This window comes from Hyalella azteca, unplaced genomic scaffold (genome assembly GCF_000764305.2).
Source record: "Hyalella azteca isolate HAZT.00-mixed unplaced genomic scaffold, Hazt_2.0.2 contig16054, whole genome shotgun sequence".
In the NCBI taxonomy this organism is placed as follows: domain Eukaryota; kingdom Metazoa; phylum Arthropoda; class Malacostraca; order Amphipoda; family Hyalellidae; genus Hyalella; species Hyalella azteca.
In genome coordinates, this window is record NW_025945881.1 from 145,743 (window position 1) to 164,231 (window position 18,489).

Consider the following 18,489-nt stretch of genomic DNA (forward strand, 5'->3'; position numbering starts at 1 on the left):
GCGTTTGCTACGTAATGATTATTTCGTAGCTGAACAAATGCATTTGTTTGACAAAAAAAAATGTTTTCCCCTAAATATTCATGGGCACTCTGGTTCCCTTGCCCTCTCATAGTTGAATGAAATTCATGGTTTATTGTTGAAGCTCCAGGCTCTTTTGAAGCGTAACGCACACGTGTAAATGAATTTTAAATTCGCCTTTCTTTTAATGTAAACCCCCTAAATAAAGTGTATTCAGCTACGAGCCATCTTGATATTCACAAGGCCCACCCTCACTGCAAAAAATGCATAAGAAACTCAAGCGAAATATTCTGTGTTTGAGATGCGCACGGAACTGGACGTCTCTGCATCACAGACAATTTACAGTCTCTGCAGCGCTGGCATACGAGTCTTTATTTCCACTGAAAACTCTAAACTTTCTACGTTGCCGGGCAAAGATTTGAACAGGAAAAATATTTTGTTCAAATCAGTTCCTAAAATATACGATCATTGTGTCAAGTTAAGTTATAGTGTCAAGATTAGTTATTGTGGCGTAAGAAGGTATGCGATTATAGTGGCACGATTAGTTATAGCGTCATAAGAAGATATGCGATCTATAGTATCAAGATTAGTTATATAGTGTCAAAAAAAGTTATAGTTGTAGAGTCAGGAGAAGATTAACAGTCATGGTTTCATGCTTAGTTATAGCGTCATGAGAAGATATACGGTCATAGTGTCAAGATTATGTTATAGTGTCAAGAGAAGATAACCGGTCATGGTTTCACGATAAGTTATAGTAGCATGAGAAGAAAACAGTCATAATGGCTAGATTAATTATGGTATCATTAGAAAATTTACGGTCATACTACCAAGATTAGTTACAGTGTCTTGAGAAGATATACGATTATACTGGCGAGATTGGTTACGGTGCGTTTGAGCGTTTTTTAAATAGAAGATAATTTTGCCTACACCTCTGAATTTTTCGTTCATGTGTTATTCCTCTTTACAGTATAGAGTACAAACTTGCAAATATTGATAACAAAATATGGAGTACAAAAGTAGAAATAGTTGATGCTTTAAACATTTCAATTAATTTAGAAGCCAATATGAGATTTCATGGTCTCTTAATTTCTTCTCTTAATTGCAAATTTTTAGGATATTCTAAATTAAACCTCTGGTGTCGTAGGGAATGCTTGGTTACTAATAAATCCGAGTATTGTTTACATATCTGATTTACTTCAGGTATACAAATATTTTCCTTTTACAATTAATTTAATTATCTTGGATTATTTAGTGCTTATTTAAATTAAAACTTAATAATATTATATATATTGGACGAAGGAGCTGTGAAAAGTCCTAACGATTTTAAAAACTTTATAATACACCGCTTAAATTGAGGAAGACTTTTCCTGTCAGCTTGCGTCAAGGTGCGATGTTTTTGCTTAGGAAATTAAAGCGTTGAAAAAATGCTGAAAATAATGGCTCTTCATTTAATATTTTTAGTTGACAATGAAAAATAGTTTGCGAAGAGGGCGAAATAACCAAAATATTTTCAACCAATATAGATGATTTTCTGATGTATTCAATATTCCTCTAATATTGAATAGTTTAAAGCGATCCCAGAATTGTTATTCAAGACCTTTGTTCTAATTCAGATTTGAGCAGTAAAATATGTGCCCCACAATCATCAACTATCGACAAGCAACATCTCCAAAGTTGATCTGGCCATCTCATCGTTTCGTTTGCCAACGTTTTAATCCGCCTATCATGTTAATAATGTTGTTCTCGTCCAACAGTGAATTTAATAGACTATTAAATGGTAAATTCCTCAAATCTGAGATAAAATATTAGAAGGGGAAATAGCTCTAAACATACAAACGCAGTTTCTGTTCATCCCTTCTTATTCAAAAAACAACTGCAAACATGAATTTGATTTTGACCTTAGTGAGTTTTCAGTTATTCAGAAAACAAATAAAGATTCTATACAAAACGGATGCGCCATATTCTCCGAAACTTTCTCACCAAGAACTCTAGTCAAGCAGACAAAGACTCACCCATTCCGGTGATTGCATAATTAAATTAAATTTTTTGTTATCTCTCTGAATGCCTGCTGTGATCTAAATTACTTGTCCGTGCAGTGGAGCATTAGTCTGTCATGCACAATGCGCATCAATCAAATTTTCAGAAATCCAATTGAAAAAAATTATTGGAGCTACGTTCAACATAACAGGGAGTGAACGAAGTGTGCGGATCCAACTTTGTTAGCAATTAGAAAAAAATTAACTTACTTTTTTTAATAAGTGATTTTTTGCAGTCAAAGTGCGATAAGTTAGACCACGGATTTGTGTCATCCGCAGACGTAAAGATCTATCAGATTTAAAAGCGATCAAACGAGCTCCTATAAAACGATCATAATAAAAAACAATAATAATTTCTGCATAAGAATATTTAACTACTCATGTGATGTAACTATTCGTCAGCAAAGGAGTTCGTTTCGCTTTGCCAGAATCAACTAATTCACAGGCGTTTTCTATTTCCATTCAATTCCATGGAAAAAAACTTATCTCGATATCGGTGAGTTTGGAATGAAAAGGTTATTGATGTGCTGTGAAAAATTATTCGACTCCTTAGTATTAATTAATAATTATTTGATTCAGTATAGAATAAGAATAGACGTGTTTCCCTTAAATTAATAATAAAATAAACACGCATCGCTATATAATATTTGACAGTTTCATTTCCATTGGCGTTATTATTCAACAAGTCAACGGTGTCAAGTTTATCGCTACACACTCATAAAAGTGAATGATTCAAAAGTTCCCAATAGCGACACACTTTCTTACCCACAGCACAAGCAGAGAGCGAACGCTTGCTATTAATCTTATGTGTGACGTGACCTCTATGTTCGTTTCAACCAGACGCCATGATAAATGCTTCGTAGAATAATATTAATAATAATAGCACTAATACATCTTTGGCGTATCAGAAACGCTGATACACCAAACTGGGTCAGGGTGACATGCTGTTGCAGTCTCATGCTGTTGCAGTCTCTCACTGTAATATAAAAGTGAATCATGGCTCGCTGGAGCAAATGCAATATAACAGAGCACTTGAAAGTAAAAAAAAATCCATCAAAAAATTTCACATGCTAACTTCCTAAATCAATTTTTTCTAAAATTGATTGCAGTGAGTGTATTAAAATCGCCTTTGGGACCGCTTATCCACCCTTGTCTTCCTGACTCACCTACTCCTCGTGAACGAACAGGACTAGTCACTCTTCTGAAGGGTTTACAGCGCCGCGTATACAATCTAATTTACATTTCCTCATATTTTTCCTAATATTGCTTCTGTGCATTCACTTTGTTTTCTAGTCTTGTTTAAGCAGCTATTAGGGAATGTATTATTTTGTTTGTATGTTATTCTACAATTTACTTAAATTAAATTATTCATGAAATTAAAATATTTAAATGAAAATATAAAATAAAATTGAATTAATAATTTAATAAATTCAAATATATAAAAAAATAAATCATTAAATTGAAATAGATTGTATCATTTTGACTACATATTTGTTATCGATATAAAATCGAAAAGCGTTATAACGTCATGGCATATTCTTGATTCCATCGCAGTGACGTCAGTCTCCGCTTATCGATATCGTGGGCTAATTAATGCACAAGTGCATGAAGCACGAAGATAGAATATGACTAGGAAATTCAGGCTTACATAATTATAATCTTTTTTCTTTGCAATACATAAAAATTGCTGGAAATATTTTTTAAGGTCATTAAAAATGTGACCCATCTCCAATGTGTTCATTGGGAATTTTATAAGAAGGTTTTCATGACACTTCTTTGATTTGTGACAATTATAATAAAATATGACACTTGAGAGAAACTGTAGTGCAATTCCTCCCTAATATTAAAAAATTAGACGTTTTGGTTTGGTGTGAATTCGTTCTATTCAAATTTGACTAACATGAGCATTGTGTGGAGGTTTCTTTCCTGACTCGCAATTCATTACTTCACACATATTTTTCTCCAATCCTCGTACATTGATATAATCCATTCGGTTATTCATTTTAAAATATTCTGGTTGATAAGAGAATTTTTTTATTTACATTTTAATGTCTACCTAACTAATCAATGGTAAATTGCGTGGAAGATTGTTTGTGCATTTGGTTGTGTGCTCGTATGCTCTAAGCCTGGCACCATGAACATGTCTGAATATTACCGGGTGCTGATATTTCATGTTCAGAGTGGCAAAATGGAGCCACTGAAAAGTGGGAGAGAAGTGGGTTTTTGACATGGATTTATTATGATGGAATTTGGGTCGACGGGATTTATCATATCTTAATTATTCAGAATGACTGCATTCTGAGTTGCAAAAACAATTAATCTTGAGGTCGACAAGGAATCGGACAAACTTGCGAACGAGGCTAGAAAAAAAAATCAAATAAGTGCCTGTAAAGACCGTTTTTAACTGTTATTCAATTATCTTTCCTGCAATATAAAGAGTTGATGGGAAATGCCATGAAATTCGGTCGCAGAACCATAAGGGAGTGGCTTAAAATAATATTCAAAACGAAAAAAATGCGTCTTCATAAATTATCCTGAACAAATTTCCTAATTCATATTTAACACAATTTTTTTATTGTTTTATGCAGCATTTGAAGGTTCCTATTTTGAATTTTTAAGGTTTAAATTTTGTTAATATAATCTTTATGAACTCATGCAAGGACATAACTTTTATAGGTTTTGAATTTTGATGCAATCATGTCCTGCAAACTGCATCAAATTACCTTTTTCAGTCCCTTGCCTGATTAAATTTCGAATTTTGAAATGTAATTGCATTCATGTTGCAGCCTTCAGACATAATCCGACTAATGAACTCTAAGTCACCTAGTTGGGCAGTGTTTTGCATGAAGTTTAAATTAATTTAGATGAAAAAATATTTTTAAGCATTCTACTTAAGCGCTATGTACTTCAAGATTTTTTCTCGTATATTATTTCATTATTGAAAGCTAATACAAATGGTTAACTTTATTATTTCCAATAACACATTGACTGCGATCAAACGCATCTTATAAATGACGATAATCATGCATGAAGATTATCGCACACGACTATACACATGCATAACGGTTATCATACAGCACGAATTACATACATGCCGGTTATCATATTTGACGGTTGTCATACACGACGCTTGTCATTCATTTCGGTTATCATGCATGAAGGTTATCAAAAACATCGTTTGTCATACATGACGGCTATCAAACACCACGGTTATCATGCACGACGGTTATCATAAGTGACGGTAACCGTCACGATAGTTATCAAGCATGTAGGTCATCATGCATCACGGTTATCATACACGACGATTATCTTACACGAAGAATATCATACATGCCCTTTATCATACTTGCCGGTTTTCATACATGGCGGTTATCATTTATGACGGTTATCGTACATGACGGTTATCAAATACTACGGTTATCATAAACGATGGTTTTCAAGTACGGCGGTTTTCTTGCGTCATGGTTAGCATGCCTTACGGCTTTACAGTTGCCTTATCAGAATAAGAAAAAACATTTATCAATATGCAAAATGCGATCAGGATTCCAGTTTCCAAAATGAATTTAATCATTAGGATGGAATAGTCCATTAATTATGGTAATCTGTCTGTTTAAATAATAGTATTTTTTTTCTACTACATTCCTGATAAAAATTGGCTGCGTGGGGCTGCGGATGGTAACCGTTTACACAGCGTGGGGCTGCGGATGGTAACCGTTTGAACAGCGTGGGGCTGCGGATGGTAACCGTTTACACAGATGGTAACCGTTTAAACAGCATGGGGCTGCGGATAGTAACTGTTTAAAAAGCGTGGGGCTGCGGATGGTAACCGTTTAAACAGCGTGGGGCTGCGGATGGTAACCGTTTAAACAGCGTGGGGCTGCGGATGGTAACCGTTTTAACAGCGTGGGGCTGCGGATAGTAACCGTTTAAACAGAGTGGGGCTGCGGATAGTAACCGTTTAAACAGCGTGGGGCTGCAGATGGTAACCGTTTAAACAGCGTGGGGCTGCGGATGGTAACCGTTTTAACAGCGTGGGGCTGCGGATAGTAACCGTTTAAACAGAGTGGGGCTGCTGATGGTAACCGTTTAAACAGCGTGGGGCTGCTGATGGTAACCGTTTAAACAGCGTGGGGCTGCTGATGGTAACCGTTTAAACAGCGTGACTGCCTAAACTAAATTCGCTCCAGTTACTTCGTTTAAAACTCGTATTAGGTGTTAAAATATCATTTAAAATAAATACCGAATTTAACAAATAAATTCAGGGAAAATAACAAGCGTTTTAGGGAGTCCACTAATATATTCAACTTTACAAAAATATTCACTGTCGTACAGCAAATATTGATAAATTATCAGTCCACGAATAGTCACATCCACTTTCACCTATCATTTTAATTCAAGGGGGAAATATTGAAAATTAATAATGATTGACTTACATTTCATAACTAAATGAATATAATCCTCAGAAATATTCTCCTGTTGATATATAGATACAAGACAGTGGATCTATCAATGAATCGAAGATTGTCTAATTTTATGAAGTGAGAATATTTCTTTAATTTTAATATCCGATATTTTCCCGCATTAGGTTTTAGTTCATTATATTGAGCATTATTGTCATGGAGGGGCAATAACTACATGTGTACAATTACTGTGATTTTGATGAGAATAAAAACTTATCATTATCAGAGTCCCACGTTAGAATTTTTCTTGATCAGTATTAACTCGTATATCGGTCACCAATTTAATAATTTACAATCAATTATAAATTAAATAAGGTCTCGCTGTCCAAAAAGTGACACACTTTATGCACGCCCTTAATTAGGGCGTGCATAAAGTGCCCTCATTAGTAATACGCCCTTTTCTCAAGCCAAACAGAATAAAGATGGCCCACGCGTGGGCAAAGATAAGCTTCAATGTCAGTGTAAAATCTCACTTATTATTTTGAGTGTAACACAAGCACTACCTTAGGGAAATTAACATCATCAACGGCAAGTCCAAAGATCTTAAGTCATCGCTTGCCAGTAGTAGATACGAAGTCATTTTTGGCTGCCAATATAAGGACTTGCATTATTTTCAATTATCCAATTCAATTTTTTATTTACGATTCAATTTTTTCATATTTTGGGACAAATCGGTGCTAAATTCTCTTTCCAATCCGACTTAAGAATAATTACCATTAATATATACTTTGATTTCAATATTTAATAACATTTTACGGAATTTTTTCGTATTTTTATTTCGTACGACATTATTTTTTGTATTAAATTAAGATTAAATAATACAACTGTTGTTTGTAATAAATCGCGGACTGTGAGAAACTCTTTCAGTTAAGTAATTTTGAAACACAATTCACTCAGAAGAAATTGTCCTAATAGTGACACATTTTCTTACCCAACACTAGCAGAGAACGGACGTAACACAGAGACACGTCCCATTGTCCGGCAAAAATAGGTCAAAATTACCTAAACATGGGCGGGCAAAGAGTGCATTTTCTGAACCAGTCTTCCTCGTCTTCAACTAATCAACCGTTGTCTCGTAAATATCAACCACTAAATAATTAATTATCCACCATAGAGCAATCAAACAATACTAACAAGTTGATTTATTAACTGGTATAAAATAATAGTATAATTACTGATTATAAAATTACAGTATAATAATAATACTACAACTTTATAATATAATATATAATCAAGGTATAATTTTTGATACATCGATACGGAATTAAACATTGCAATATTCCAATAGAATCTACGTTAACTCACAACATGGGTAAATTGTTCATGTTGTGTTGAGGTATTCCCAATTGCAATCAACCAAGACAATGTACGTTAACTCGTAAATTGGGTACAATTATTAATTTTGTGTTATGGCACTAACCTTACGTCGCATATTAATTACATTTATTGTATTAGTGATGAACACAGATTTTCCTTCAGTTTCAGTCCCCATTGCACGATTCTAGCACATAAATAAAAATGTGTATAAAATATTTATAGATTCACGATTAAACATCAATGGAATACATTTGTGCCATAATAATCATTAATTTATTTCGATGGGATAATATACGTATATTGATATATATAATTTGATAAGGGATAGATACTTTTATTTATTTATTTTATACCTAAGCCTATTTAAAGACAAAAGGAGCAGCTAAGACTCGCCATTGAAATTAAATTTGAATGAAACATACAAACAATAATATAGAACAATAATTTCTGAAACATTTTACCTCGTCATTTTCCGAAAAATTTTCATATAAAGTTTATAGCTACATTCTACCTTTCAATGCAACTCAAAATTAAATTTAAAAAATGAATATATAAATTTTCTTACATTTTTGCAATTCGCACTCGTCTGTTATATGTTCAGTCAGTGCGAGATGAGACAGAATAAAATAGAGTCATCAGCGTCATAAAAATTAAATCTTAATTAAACAATTATGCAGGAAATCATCATTGTTGTATAAAGAACAATAAATTGTAACAATTTGACGCTTATAATTCTACACGAACAAGTTACTTTTCATTACGTAGATGAGAGATCAAAAGGACAAGAATTTGATTCAATACAAACAAAACAAACGGGCTCGTGAATGACCTTATCTGTGATATCAGTGAGCTCAGCCTCTCTGCAAAAAATACATATGCTATTACCCTACCGAGTAGCAGAATCACACAGAGCTTTCCTTGTTATCTGTTTTTCTATGGTGACAAGAATTAGCAACAGGTGATGCCTCCTCATGGCTGCTTGATTGGCACATGTAATCTTCTCTGAACGGCGGCGGCGGGTCAGGTAAGTTGTGCAACAGATCCTGTTGACTCAGTCTCATCTGCAGCTGAGACTGCGACTGTTGCCCGCCACGCCAGTCGTTGTAACGACTAGCCTGGTGTCAGCAAATGGAGGAAAATTAGGCAAGAAAACGTCTTTTTGGATACTAAATTGTGTAATTTCTTATTGAGGAAGATTCGCATATCACTCGCCAGTAATTCAGATCGGTGTGTCAGCGATTAAACAGTGTGGTTGGCAACTGAGTGCGAATCGAAAAATATATCCATAAAAATGAACAACAAACGTTAATTAATAGCTGTTTCCGGTGGCAGTCATTATGCGATGTTTGTTCTAAGCAAACAAAGGTTCATAAATAGCAGTGTTCGGGGTGCAGTCGTAATGCCATGTAGATCCTTAGTTAAAAATGTTCATTAATACTGAGTTCGGGGTGCAGTCGTTGTGTTGTGTAGGTTCATAAACAAAAATATTCATAAATAGCCGTGTTCGGGGTCTAGTCGTAATACATGTCCACTGAAATTAGGAATATGGGCTAAGGTTAATATAGCAGCACTATGTGATATATAGAGGCACTTGATTGAGAATAACTACGTCATCTCTTGTTCTGAATTTAGAGCGATCAACCATCAGAATTAATTGGCGCTTCGATATCGGTTAAGCACATAAACCAATATATTAACGCTAAGTCTGTTAATCTCAAGATCCATTCATACACAACCGTACGAATGTATGCTACATACTCAGTAAGTGAATGCAGTAGCACTATCCAATTATCAAATGGATCTTAAGGCTATCGAATAGTTTTCCTGTCGTGTGGCAAGTATCGTGTGCCTGTCCGGCACGCCTGAGCTTTGGTGTGTCGTGTAGGCGGCCACTGGTGGTTTAAGCGCGTGGAATACGCCTGAGAATTGAGTAGCGATATGGTATACAATAATTCAACAATTGGTATACAATTATACTCAACACAAGTTGAGTAGAATTGTTCATGTTATGAGGTAGGATTCGCCATTGCAGTCAATGCATATCAACCTTCTATAATTGCGAGAAGCAAGACCTAACTTTTATTATTGAGTGTTGAGAAATTATAATGAAAATGATCCAGTTAATTGATTTATTTTATAAGAATAATTTATGACTAAAATTATATGATTGATTACCTAGTTTATGTGCTTTCACTAATAAATTTCAACTAGGCGAAGACTCAGAAATTTAATCGCAGTAATGATTTTTTAACACGTATTTCTTTACTCAGCTTCGCGTTTGTTTGTTTGTTGTTAACATTGACAACGAAAATTAGCCCACTTCTGATTGCTCTAGAGATCTGAAATTTAGCATGCAGGCTATTTTCGCCTAACAATTTCAGATACAATCATAAAAACTAGCAATTAGAGACCTAAATTAGCTTAATTGAGTAAAGTATATATATAATATATATATATATAGTATGACGTGCGGGCGCTCACGTTATAGACGAGCAGGCGCTGACGCTGCGTATCATCGATACGTACGTCAAGTCATACTTAATCAAATCTTAATCGTTTTTCTTGTGGACTAAAAAGTAGAAAATAAAATACTTAAAAAAACTTTTAAAAAACACGTTTTTCTTGTGGACTAAAAAGTAGAAAATAAATTATGGCTCGCCCCAAAGAAACGTGGGTCGGACTGTACGTTCACCATCAAATTTCCAAAATTCGTGTGTTTTTCGCTTTAATCATAAATCTGCCCGACACACGTTTTTTGGGGCGAGCCATAATTTATTTTCTACTTTTTAGTCCACAAGAAAAACGTGTTTTTTAAATTTTTTAAGTATTTTATTAATGCCTGTAAATGAATACATCAAGAAATAAGACTTAATATAACTTGCTTTTGCAACCATAATATGAAAATCTCTCTACAGAAGCCCATGCGGCCTTTCTTAAAATATTTAACTCGTATTTTAATTAAATTATTTAACTCGTACTGAAGTTATTCCATAAGACTTTCACAATAGAGTTCATCAATAATTGAGAATTATTGGTGGGAGCTTATTCGTCATTTAGCAGGAAAATAATAATGGATTAATGACTGATAATTGGTACTTGCCTGATGTCGGGCGTTGATCCTTTGAGAAATTTCCGGCTCGTTCCTGCCTCTCTGGAAGTCAAAACTTTCGCATGTTTGTTCTGCGGGAATTTGTTGTTTTTGACCAGCTTGATGATGACAATAGTGCTGGGGTTTATTCATTGCACTATTAATTGGTGAACGATAGGTCTGCTGTTGAAACTTGCCCGCTTGGCTGGATCCTGGTCGAGGTAAAGTAGATGAACAATAAAGATCATTTTGTAAGGCAGGTCCAATACCAGGGGAATGTTGTGCGCACTGGGGGCTTGGTATGGGGGATGAGGATGTGGATGAAGGAATTAGGTGAGATGTGGGGCCAGCAGTTGAGGATTTCTGGTAATTTGCATCGGTAATATGACCTCTGAAAAACCTGTTGTCGCACGATGACTGCCGTAACGGTGGCTGTTGGTTTCGTATTCCTGTAAGTGTTATTGGGGCGTTAGACTCGCTGGGCATTGGTGGATGGTATGGTGTACCTGAATATCCCTGTCACTGCAGCTGCCGGTGTGTTGAGATTGCAGTTCATCACAATGTTGGTTAGTCCCACAAGTCCCCAAGGTGGACTCAAGCGACGGCAAGCGTGGGGAAGAACACACCAGCCGTCCTGAGTTATCATCTCCGTCCAGGTTAAGTTGATCTCCTCTCACTCCATGAGTTCTAACTCGGATAGTTATACGAACTATCAATATGATAACAACTATTAGTAGTCCGACTCCAACTCCCAGTGCCACAGGTAGTAGAGCATGAAATCTGCGTTCTGATAGCTTCTGTTTGCTGGAGACTTCCGAGTCTGAAGATGGAGGGAGCAAACTACCCGTAGAACTGCCGGTGTTTGAAACTGAGCCCGCCTGGCCTGGGTTGCGAACCTCGGCTTCCGAAGGACCAACTGCAAGCATAACATCGTTTTTGCATTAACTTCAAAATATTATGCCTGCTGATTGAGCATTAATATTATAGTTTAATATCATTAGTTCTTACTGTATAATAAGTTCCTACTGAATTACCTCAATTACCGATTTGCCTGATCAGTTTTCCTTCGAATAAGAAGAACTCGCGCGATGGATAAAATTATTGTTCGTTATAATTTTTAAAATGCTTCGGAAACCAGTAAAAAAAGGTTAATAGAAAATTTCACTTAATGTCGAGGATCGCCGTATAAATCAAGGCCGGACATTTTGCTTCTATCTTCGAATAAAAACATGAAAAATCCGTTATCGCATTTATATGTCGCACGAAATTTTATGTCATTTTTTTTATTCAACCGTCATAAGAAAACGTTAGTTAATTTAACAATAACACTTGTATTGAGCCTTCTCCACAATTAATTTTAATTATATACGTAGAATGCCAGATTACTACAAATCAAATTATTTAACAAGATTCGTGTTCATTAGTGCTACACATGAAGAATTTTGTTGCTGTCATCAAACAACTCAGTTGCTCAGATGTGCCCGTGATGTCAACTGAAAAAAATCTTCAAGACGTTTCTACTTTATTAGCCCCATTCCAGTCATTCTGGGAAGAATCCAACTAATTAGGAGGTTTTCACTCAAGACTTTCTCTCTAAGGGTTTTAGTCCTTAACGTCACTTGCATATCCACAAGGTGTTGGAATATTATTTTCTTTCGTTTATGTTACTGTTTTACCAGCCCTGAAATACATTTTTGACAAACCTTAATATCCAAATTGCTTTACTTGTAATATTCTTCATATATTTTTTCTTTGAAGCGACCTGCATTATCCCCAGAAATTCACTTGCCAGGTTTGTGGTTAAAACCCTCACATATTCGCCATAATCACGTTATTTACTGAACTCCGGAGTCAAATTATCCAGCTTCTCGTTGAGATAAAATTTCAAAAACTCAGACGAAAACATAATTCCGATTACCTCAAAATTTGAATTCCGAGCAAACGCCACTCGAGACGCTGCGTCATGGATGGTCGACTACCTTTTATAAATTGCTTGCGTCAGTTGAGAATATAGCTGCAAGGTCGCTCATTTTACCCTATTAAACAAGGACTCAAGTTTTGAAATAGCCATTAACAATTCGACAATATCCTGGTACTGGTTTTGCTCTAATTTTCAATAGAGCATCAATAGAGCATCAAAGCATCAATAGAGCATCAATAGAGCATCAAAGTCATCAATTCTGCAGCATCAGCAACAGAGGCCGTTGGCGTCTGTTTAACGGCAACGCCGCCGCCTCTAAATCGGTTGAAAAATGCCATCCGAAGTGAAGTAAAAAAGTTAACACGGAACGAACTTCATGGTTTAATATGGAGTGTACCAGCATCAAATGGTCGCCGCGAGACCCTGCCATGCATGACTGTATTTTATTTAGATTTTTACTTATGAAAGTTCAATCTTGCAAAAAAACTGATGGTAGGATAAACGAATTAGTAAGTAACTGATCGTATTCAAGGTGAAATGAGAAGCTTCTCGTTCAGAACGTGAGTATATTCGATACCTATTAAAGTTTTAATCCCGAAGGGCTTCACAAACGAATTATGACAATACTCATTCTATTAAAAACCTATAAACCTTTTAACTTCGAAATTTGTTGTTGTTTCAAGATTCCTCAAATTTAAACCGTACACACATGAACACACCCAAGTAAATTGATACGTCATTAACTGCAAGCTTGAACTTATCACTGCCACTGCCGAATTTTATATTTTCTCAACACATAAACCTTCAAGGCAATTAAATTTCGGATCGAGTTTATTTTTTTTAAATTGTGTAGCAACATCCCGCCTGACTTCTTGAATCAGACCACTTAAGAAACAGTTCATTTTTGTGTTAACTTTGTCATAGCCGTTTTACTCCTTGTCAGTTCATCACCAGCCCTTGCACCTGTTAACAATAAACTTGCCTCGCACCTTACTCCAGCCTCTCCCTAGCCTCTGAGTGTCTTGAAAACCTTTATTCCCGCATTATCAGCTCAATCTTTACACTGGTGACCCCAGAGTGACCCGAACACATACCTTCTGATCTGGAGCCGATCTGGAGCAATGCCGTGCTCATTGCGTCGAGTGTAGACCACTAAGTGGATAAAGCTGTGCTCATTGCGTCGAGTGTAGACCACTAAGTGGACAAAGCTGTGCTCATTGCGTCGAGTGTAGACCACTAAGTGGACAAAGCTGTGCTCATTGCGTCGAGTGTAGACCACTAAGTGGACAAAGCTGTGCTCATTGCGTCGAGTGTAGACCAGTCTCTTATACACATCTAGATGTGTATAAGAGACAGGAGTACTGCAGACCGCTGGACAAACTATCCAGCTGCAAGAACAGAATCAATGGTTTTAAAACGGATTAAATGGATTTCCACTGAGTACTGCAGACCGCTGGACAAACTATCCAGCTGCAAGAATAGAATCAATGGTTTTAAAACGGATTGCCAGATGGCCTAAAAACGGTCATGGCTCAAACGGTCAAGTTCGCTGACATGATTATACGTTTGTATGTTTATGTTAATCATCTTGAATGATTATTTAATTGATATATTCCCATTTAATAAAAATCTGTCATCAACTGTGCAATAATCTATTTAAAAAGATGATTATAACAGAAAGCCCAGATGATTATAACAGAAATCTCACGAATCTTGTTAGGTATAAAACCGATTATTGAGTATCACAAAACAGACTACTGACACCAAGTTGGCTTGCTTAGGCCATTTTTGTTATATGAAGCCAATTAAATATTACTCAAGTGACTGACCAGGAACTCCGGCGAGGCTGCGGTGACATTAGAACCGATTATTGAGTATCACAAAACTGACTATTGATACCAAGTTGACTTGCTTAGGCCATTTTTGTTAGATCAAGCCAGTAATTAAATATTACTCAAGTGACTGACCAGGAACTCCGGCGAGGCTGCGGTGAGGTTGACGACGGGAGAGTTAGGCAGGCCGGTGGAGGCCCTGAGGTGGAAGGCTGCTTCTGAACCCCCGTCCTCGCCCGCCATGCACACGATGCGCAGCGTCGTGCGCATACCGCGCGCAACCGTGCAGTTAGACGGCGATTCTGGCTTCCCTGCACTCAAAAAACCGCGAAATTTTCTAATAACGAGGCAAATTGTGTGCCATTAGAGTGTGAATTTGTGGGAATAGCAGGCAAATGCACGTGAAAATAAAACTTGGAAGCGCCAAACTTTGGTTTTATTTGGGCAACAGGAATGTGATGTCAAATCTAGTCGACAATTTGTTGTTTTAACTTGCATCCAAATAATCTAATGGTATTACTTTATTTCGTTTGTAATGAAATATAAAAAAGCGGGCGCTTATTTTTCTAAGCAGGCTGCACCGAATCTTGAACAATTGAATCCTTCAGCACTGAATAAAATAACTTTCAAATCAAATCAATATTTTAGTAGGTACTATTCATTCAAGAGGGCTATCGATAAGCACAAGGAAGCTAGTAAAACAATATGAGTTAACTTTTCTAAGTAGCCATATTTTTAGATCAGCCGTGATGTCGTGGACATTTAAATGTGAGATACAAGTGTCCAGGCAACTGAATATCGGCACGCCTTTGGAAAATGTGCAATTAATCTCAAAGTATATAGTCATTTTAGGCCTGTTCTTAAATCAACATTTCTTCACGAAATTTTATTGGATTCCTTTCTTGATTTTCCAGTGTTTGTTGATACAAACTCACACAGAATATTAGTTCTTTGCGAGGGTGACAAAAAGGATTGATCTGGTTCAACTGGTTCAGTGACCACGATCAACTGAAGGAATGAATGCAAGCAGCGTTGAAATTGAATGTCAAACTAATATCGACTAATAATAAAAGTACAAAAACTAAACAACTATGCAATAATAACTAAACTAATAGTACAATTTTAACTATAGTCAGGAAGGCAAAATGTTTAAAGAAATACGAAATGAGCCACACAGACTATTGAAAATCTCGAATTATATGCTTCCATTCTGTAAAGTTTGATGAAATATTGGCAAAAAATACGTATGTATTCGAATACATCGTCCTTGTGCAGCTCGAATGGAAGGTATCAATTTCACAGAACATAAATGTTTCTTCATGGAAATGTACGTCGTTTTTAATTGCATTGAGCGTCATGTACGTTGATTGAGTGCGCAGTATTCAGTTTTATTAATTCAACAAAGCGATGTTACGGCAATTCCTTCGCTATTTATGCTCCCGAAGTGAAAGGTTTACGAGTGAATACTGAGCAGTTTTAATTAAACAGAGCTCGGAGAATTTAATGCATTACAAGTTTCTTGATATTGACAGTCAATCTGTGTATACATCGCATAGGAGCTGTAAACTGACGTATGTAGAAGAGAAATTATTCAACTTTAAATATTTGTTATTCAATTTGTTGATATCATGTTTATAGAAGAAGTTTCAGTTTCAGGATTAATATTTAACATGAATATTTACCAATATTTACACAGATTTTCCATCAATTTTAAAAATTGGAAAACCAACTACGTTGTATTTTACGGTGGATATTACAAGGGAAACACGGATGCATGGTTACAAATAACTTTTCATGACAAATTATGAGTCAAAAAATGAAAGGGAAATAACTTCTGTTGTCTTCTCATCAGCACGAGTAAACTATTCTGTCTTTTGGAGTGAATTAAAGTGAATAATGAATAATCATTGAGTTCCTCAGTCGCATTCTATTGATTCACGATTCTCCCCGACTATATAGTTCAGCAAAGCAGTCCTCGATGATCACTATACAGACGACCAGAATATAAAATATCGGTACATTTTTCTGCTTACGAATAATATAACGTTTTCATCCGTTAGAAATTGATTTCAGTAATCGCTTGTGCTTTATATATTGGCCATATTGTGAATGGACACTGGATGCCTTGCGCAGGTACACCCAAAAAACTATATATTTCAGTGTAATTCGTGCACGCATTCATTTGCGTTGTGCTGGCTATTGCGGTGGCTATTATCAGTTGATATTTCTATGATGACAATGCAAAAAAATAATCGAAAAAGCAAGATACATACACATATGTTACCTATGATGCTTAGATGTCATGTCTATTTTTAAACTCATGTTCTTCATTATTATATGCGGTTATATTAAATTTTAGTCTGATTTATCATTTCCAATGTTTGTTGTCCTCCGAATAAATCACATGGCAGTAATTTTGCTACAATAAAATAAAGAATAATGTAGCAAAAATATTAATATTCTCGAACTTTGTTTTATTTTCAAGTTAACGAGAGGACAGTAATTGATTCACAAGTTACTGTTTAGAATTACGTATTTCATAACGTATTGAAAATGTGACCATGAAATTATGTTGACGACGATTGCTATTTGTCTACTGAAGGTATACGCAACGAAATTGTAATTGCACTTTTTCAAGCAACGATCTATAAAGAGCTCAAACACTCAGACGACTCGATATATTGAAAACTCTGATTTGAGGACCTGTTACATCGCTAGCTCAACTGATGCATGATCTCCTTCAAAATTACAATTGCGAACAAAATTCAAAACAAAAATTTCCTTTGAAGTCGATGGATCTTCCAATAAGTGGGCGCAAATGGTAAAATTTAATAAGTTTCCAGTGCACGAGATGATGTAATTGTGTTACAGGTCAAGGCGGTCTTTTTTACAGCAAATCATTTCGTACAATCAATAAGAACGACGATTTCCAACCAACACTAAGTGCTTTAGCATATACCTTGAATATCGCAATGCTATATGAGTTAAAGATTAGTTTCGCAAATAAGATGAAAATCACTATAGAGAGATCTGATCGCAAGATAAAATTCCTCTTCATTGTACCTTGACATTCGGGAAATATATTTTTTTAAGAATTGACTATGGTTACAATTTGCATCATGTATGATAAATCCACGAATTAATATACCCAAAGTAACACAAGATTTTTCCATGCTATACAGCATACAGCGAAATTTAATACAGGCGCTCAGCAACAGGCCCATTATTATAGAGGCAAACATCCCCACTCACCTGCCGGCACATTATTATAGAGACGAACATTCCCACTCACCGGCCGGCACATTATTATAGAGGCAAACATCCCCACTCACCTGCCGGCACATTATTATAGAGGCAAACATTCCCACTCAACTGCCGGCACATTATTATAGAGACAAACATCCCCACTCACCGGCCGGCACATTTATTATAGAGGCAAACATCCCCACTCACCTGCCGGTACATTATTATAGAGACAAACATTCCCACTCACCTGCCGGCACATTATTATAGAGACAAACACCCCACTCACCGGCCGGCACAATGTGGTAGAGGCAAACATTCCCACTCACCGGCCGGCACAATGTGGTAGAGGCAAACATCCCACCCACCGGCCGGCACAATGTGGTAGAGACAAGGCTCCCACTCACCGGCCGGCACAATGGGGTAGAGGCAAACATCCCACTCACCGGTCGGCACAATGTGGTAAAGGCAAACATCCCACTCACCGGCCGGCACAATGTGGCAGAGGCAAACATCCCACTAACCGGCCGGCACAATGTGGTAGAGGCAAACATCCCACTCACCGGCCGGCACA

At 36.3% G+C, this 18,489-nt stretch overlaps 1 protein-coding gene across 1 annotated transcript; it reads right to left on the bottom strand.

The window, feature by feature from the left end:
• Positions 1 to 8,610: 8,610 nt before the first annotated feature.
• On the bottom strand, positions 8,611 to 11,402 carry LOC108668042. Its single transcript, XM_018155171.2, has 2 exons — positions 10,932 to 11,402; positions 8,611 to 8,946 (listed from the first exon to the last, which is right to left on the bottom strand). The coding sequence occupies exons 1-2, from the start codon at positions 11,070 to 11,072 to the stop codon at positions 8,734 to 8,736; spliced, it is 354 nt and encodes a 117-aa protein (XP_018010660.2). The 5' UTR covers positions 11,073 to 11,402; the 3' UTR covers positions 8,611 to 8,733.
• Between the last annotated feature and the right edge of the window lie 7,087 nt (positions 11,403 to 18,489).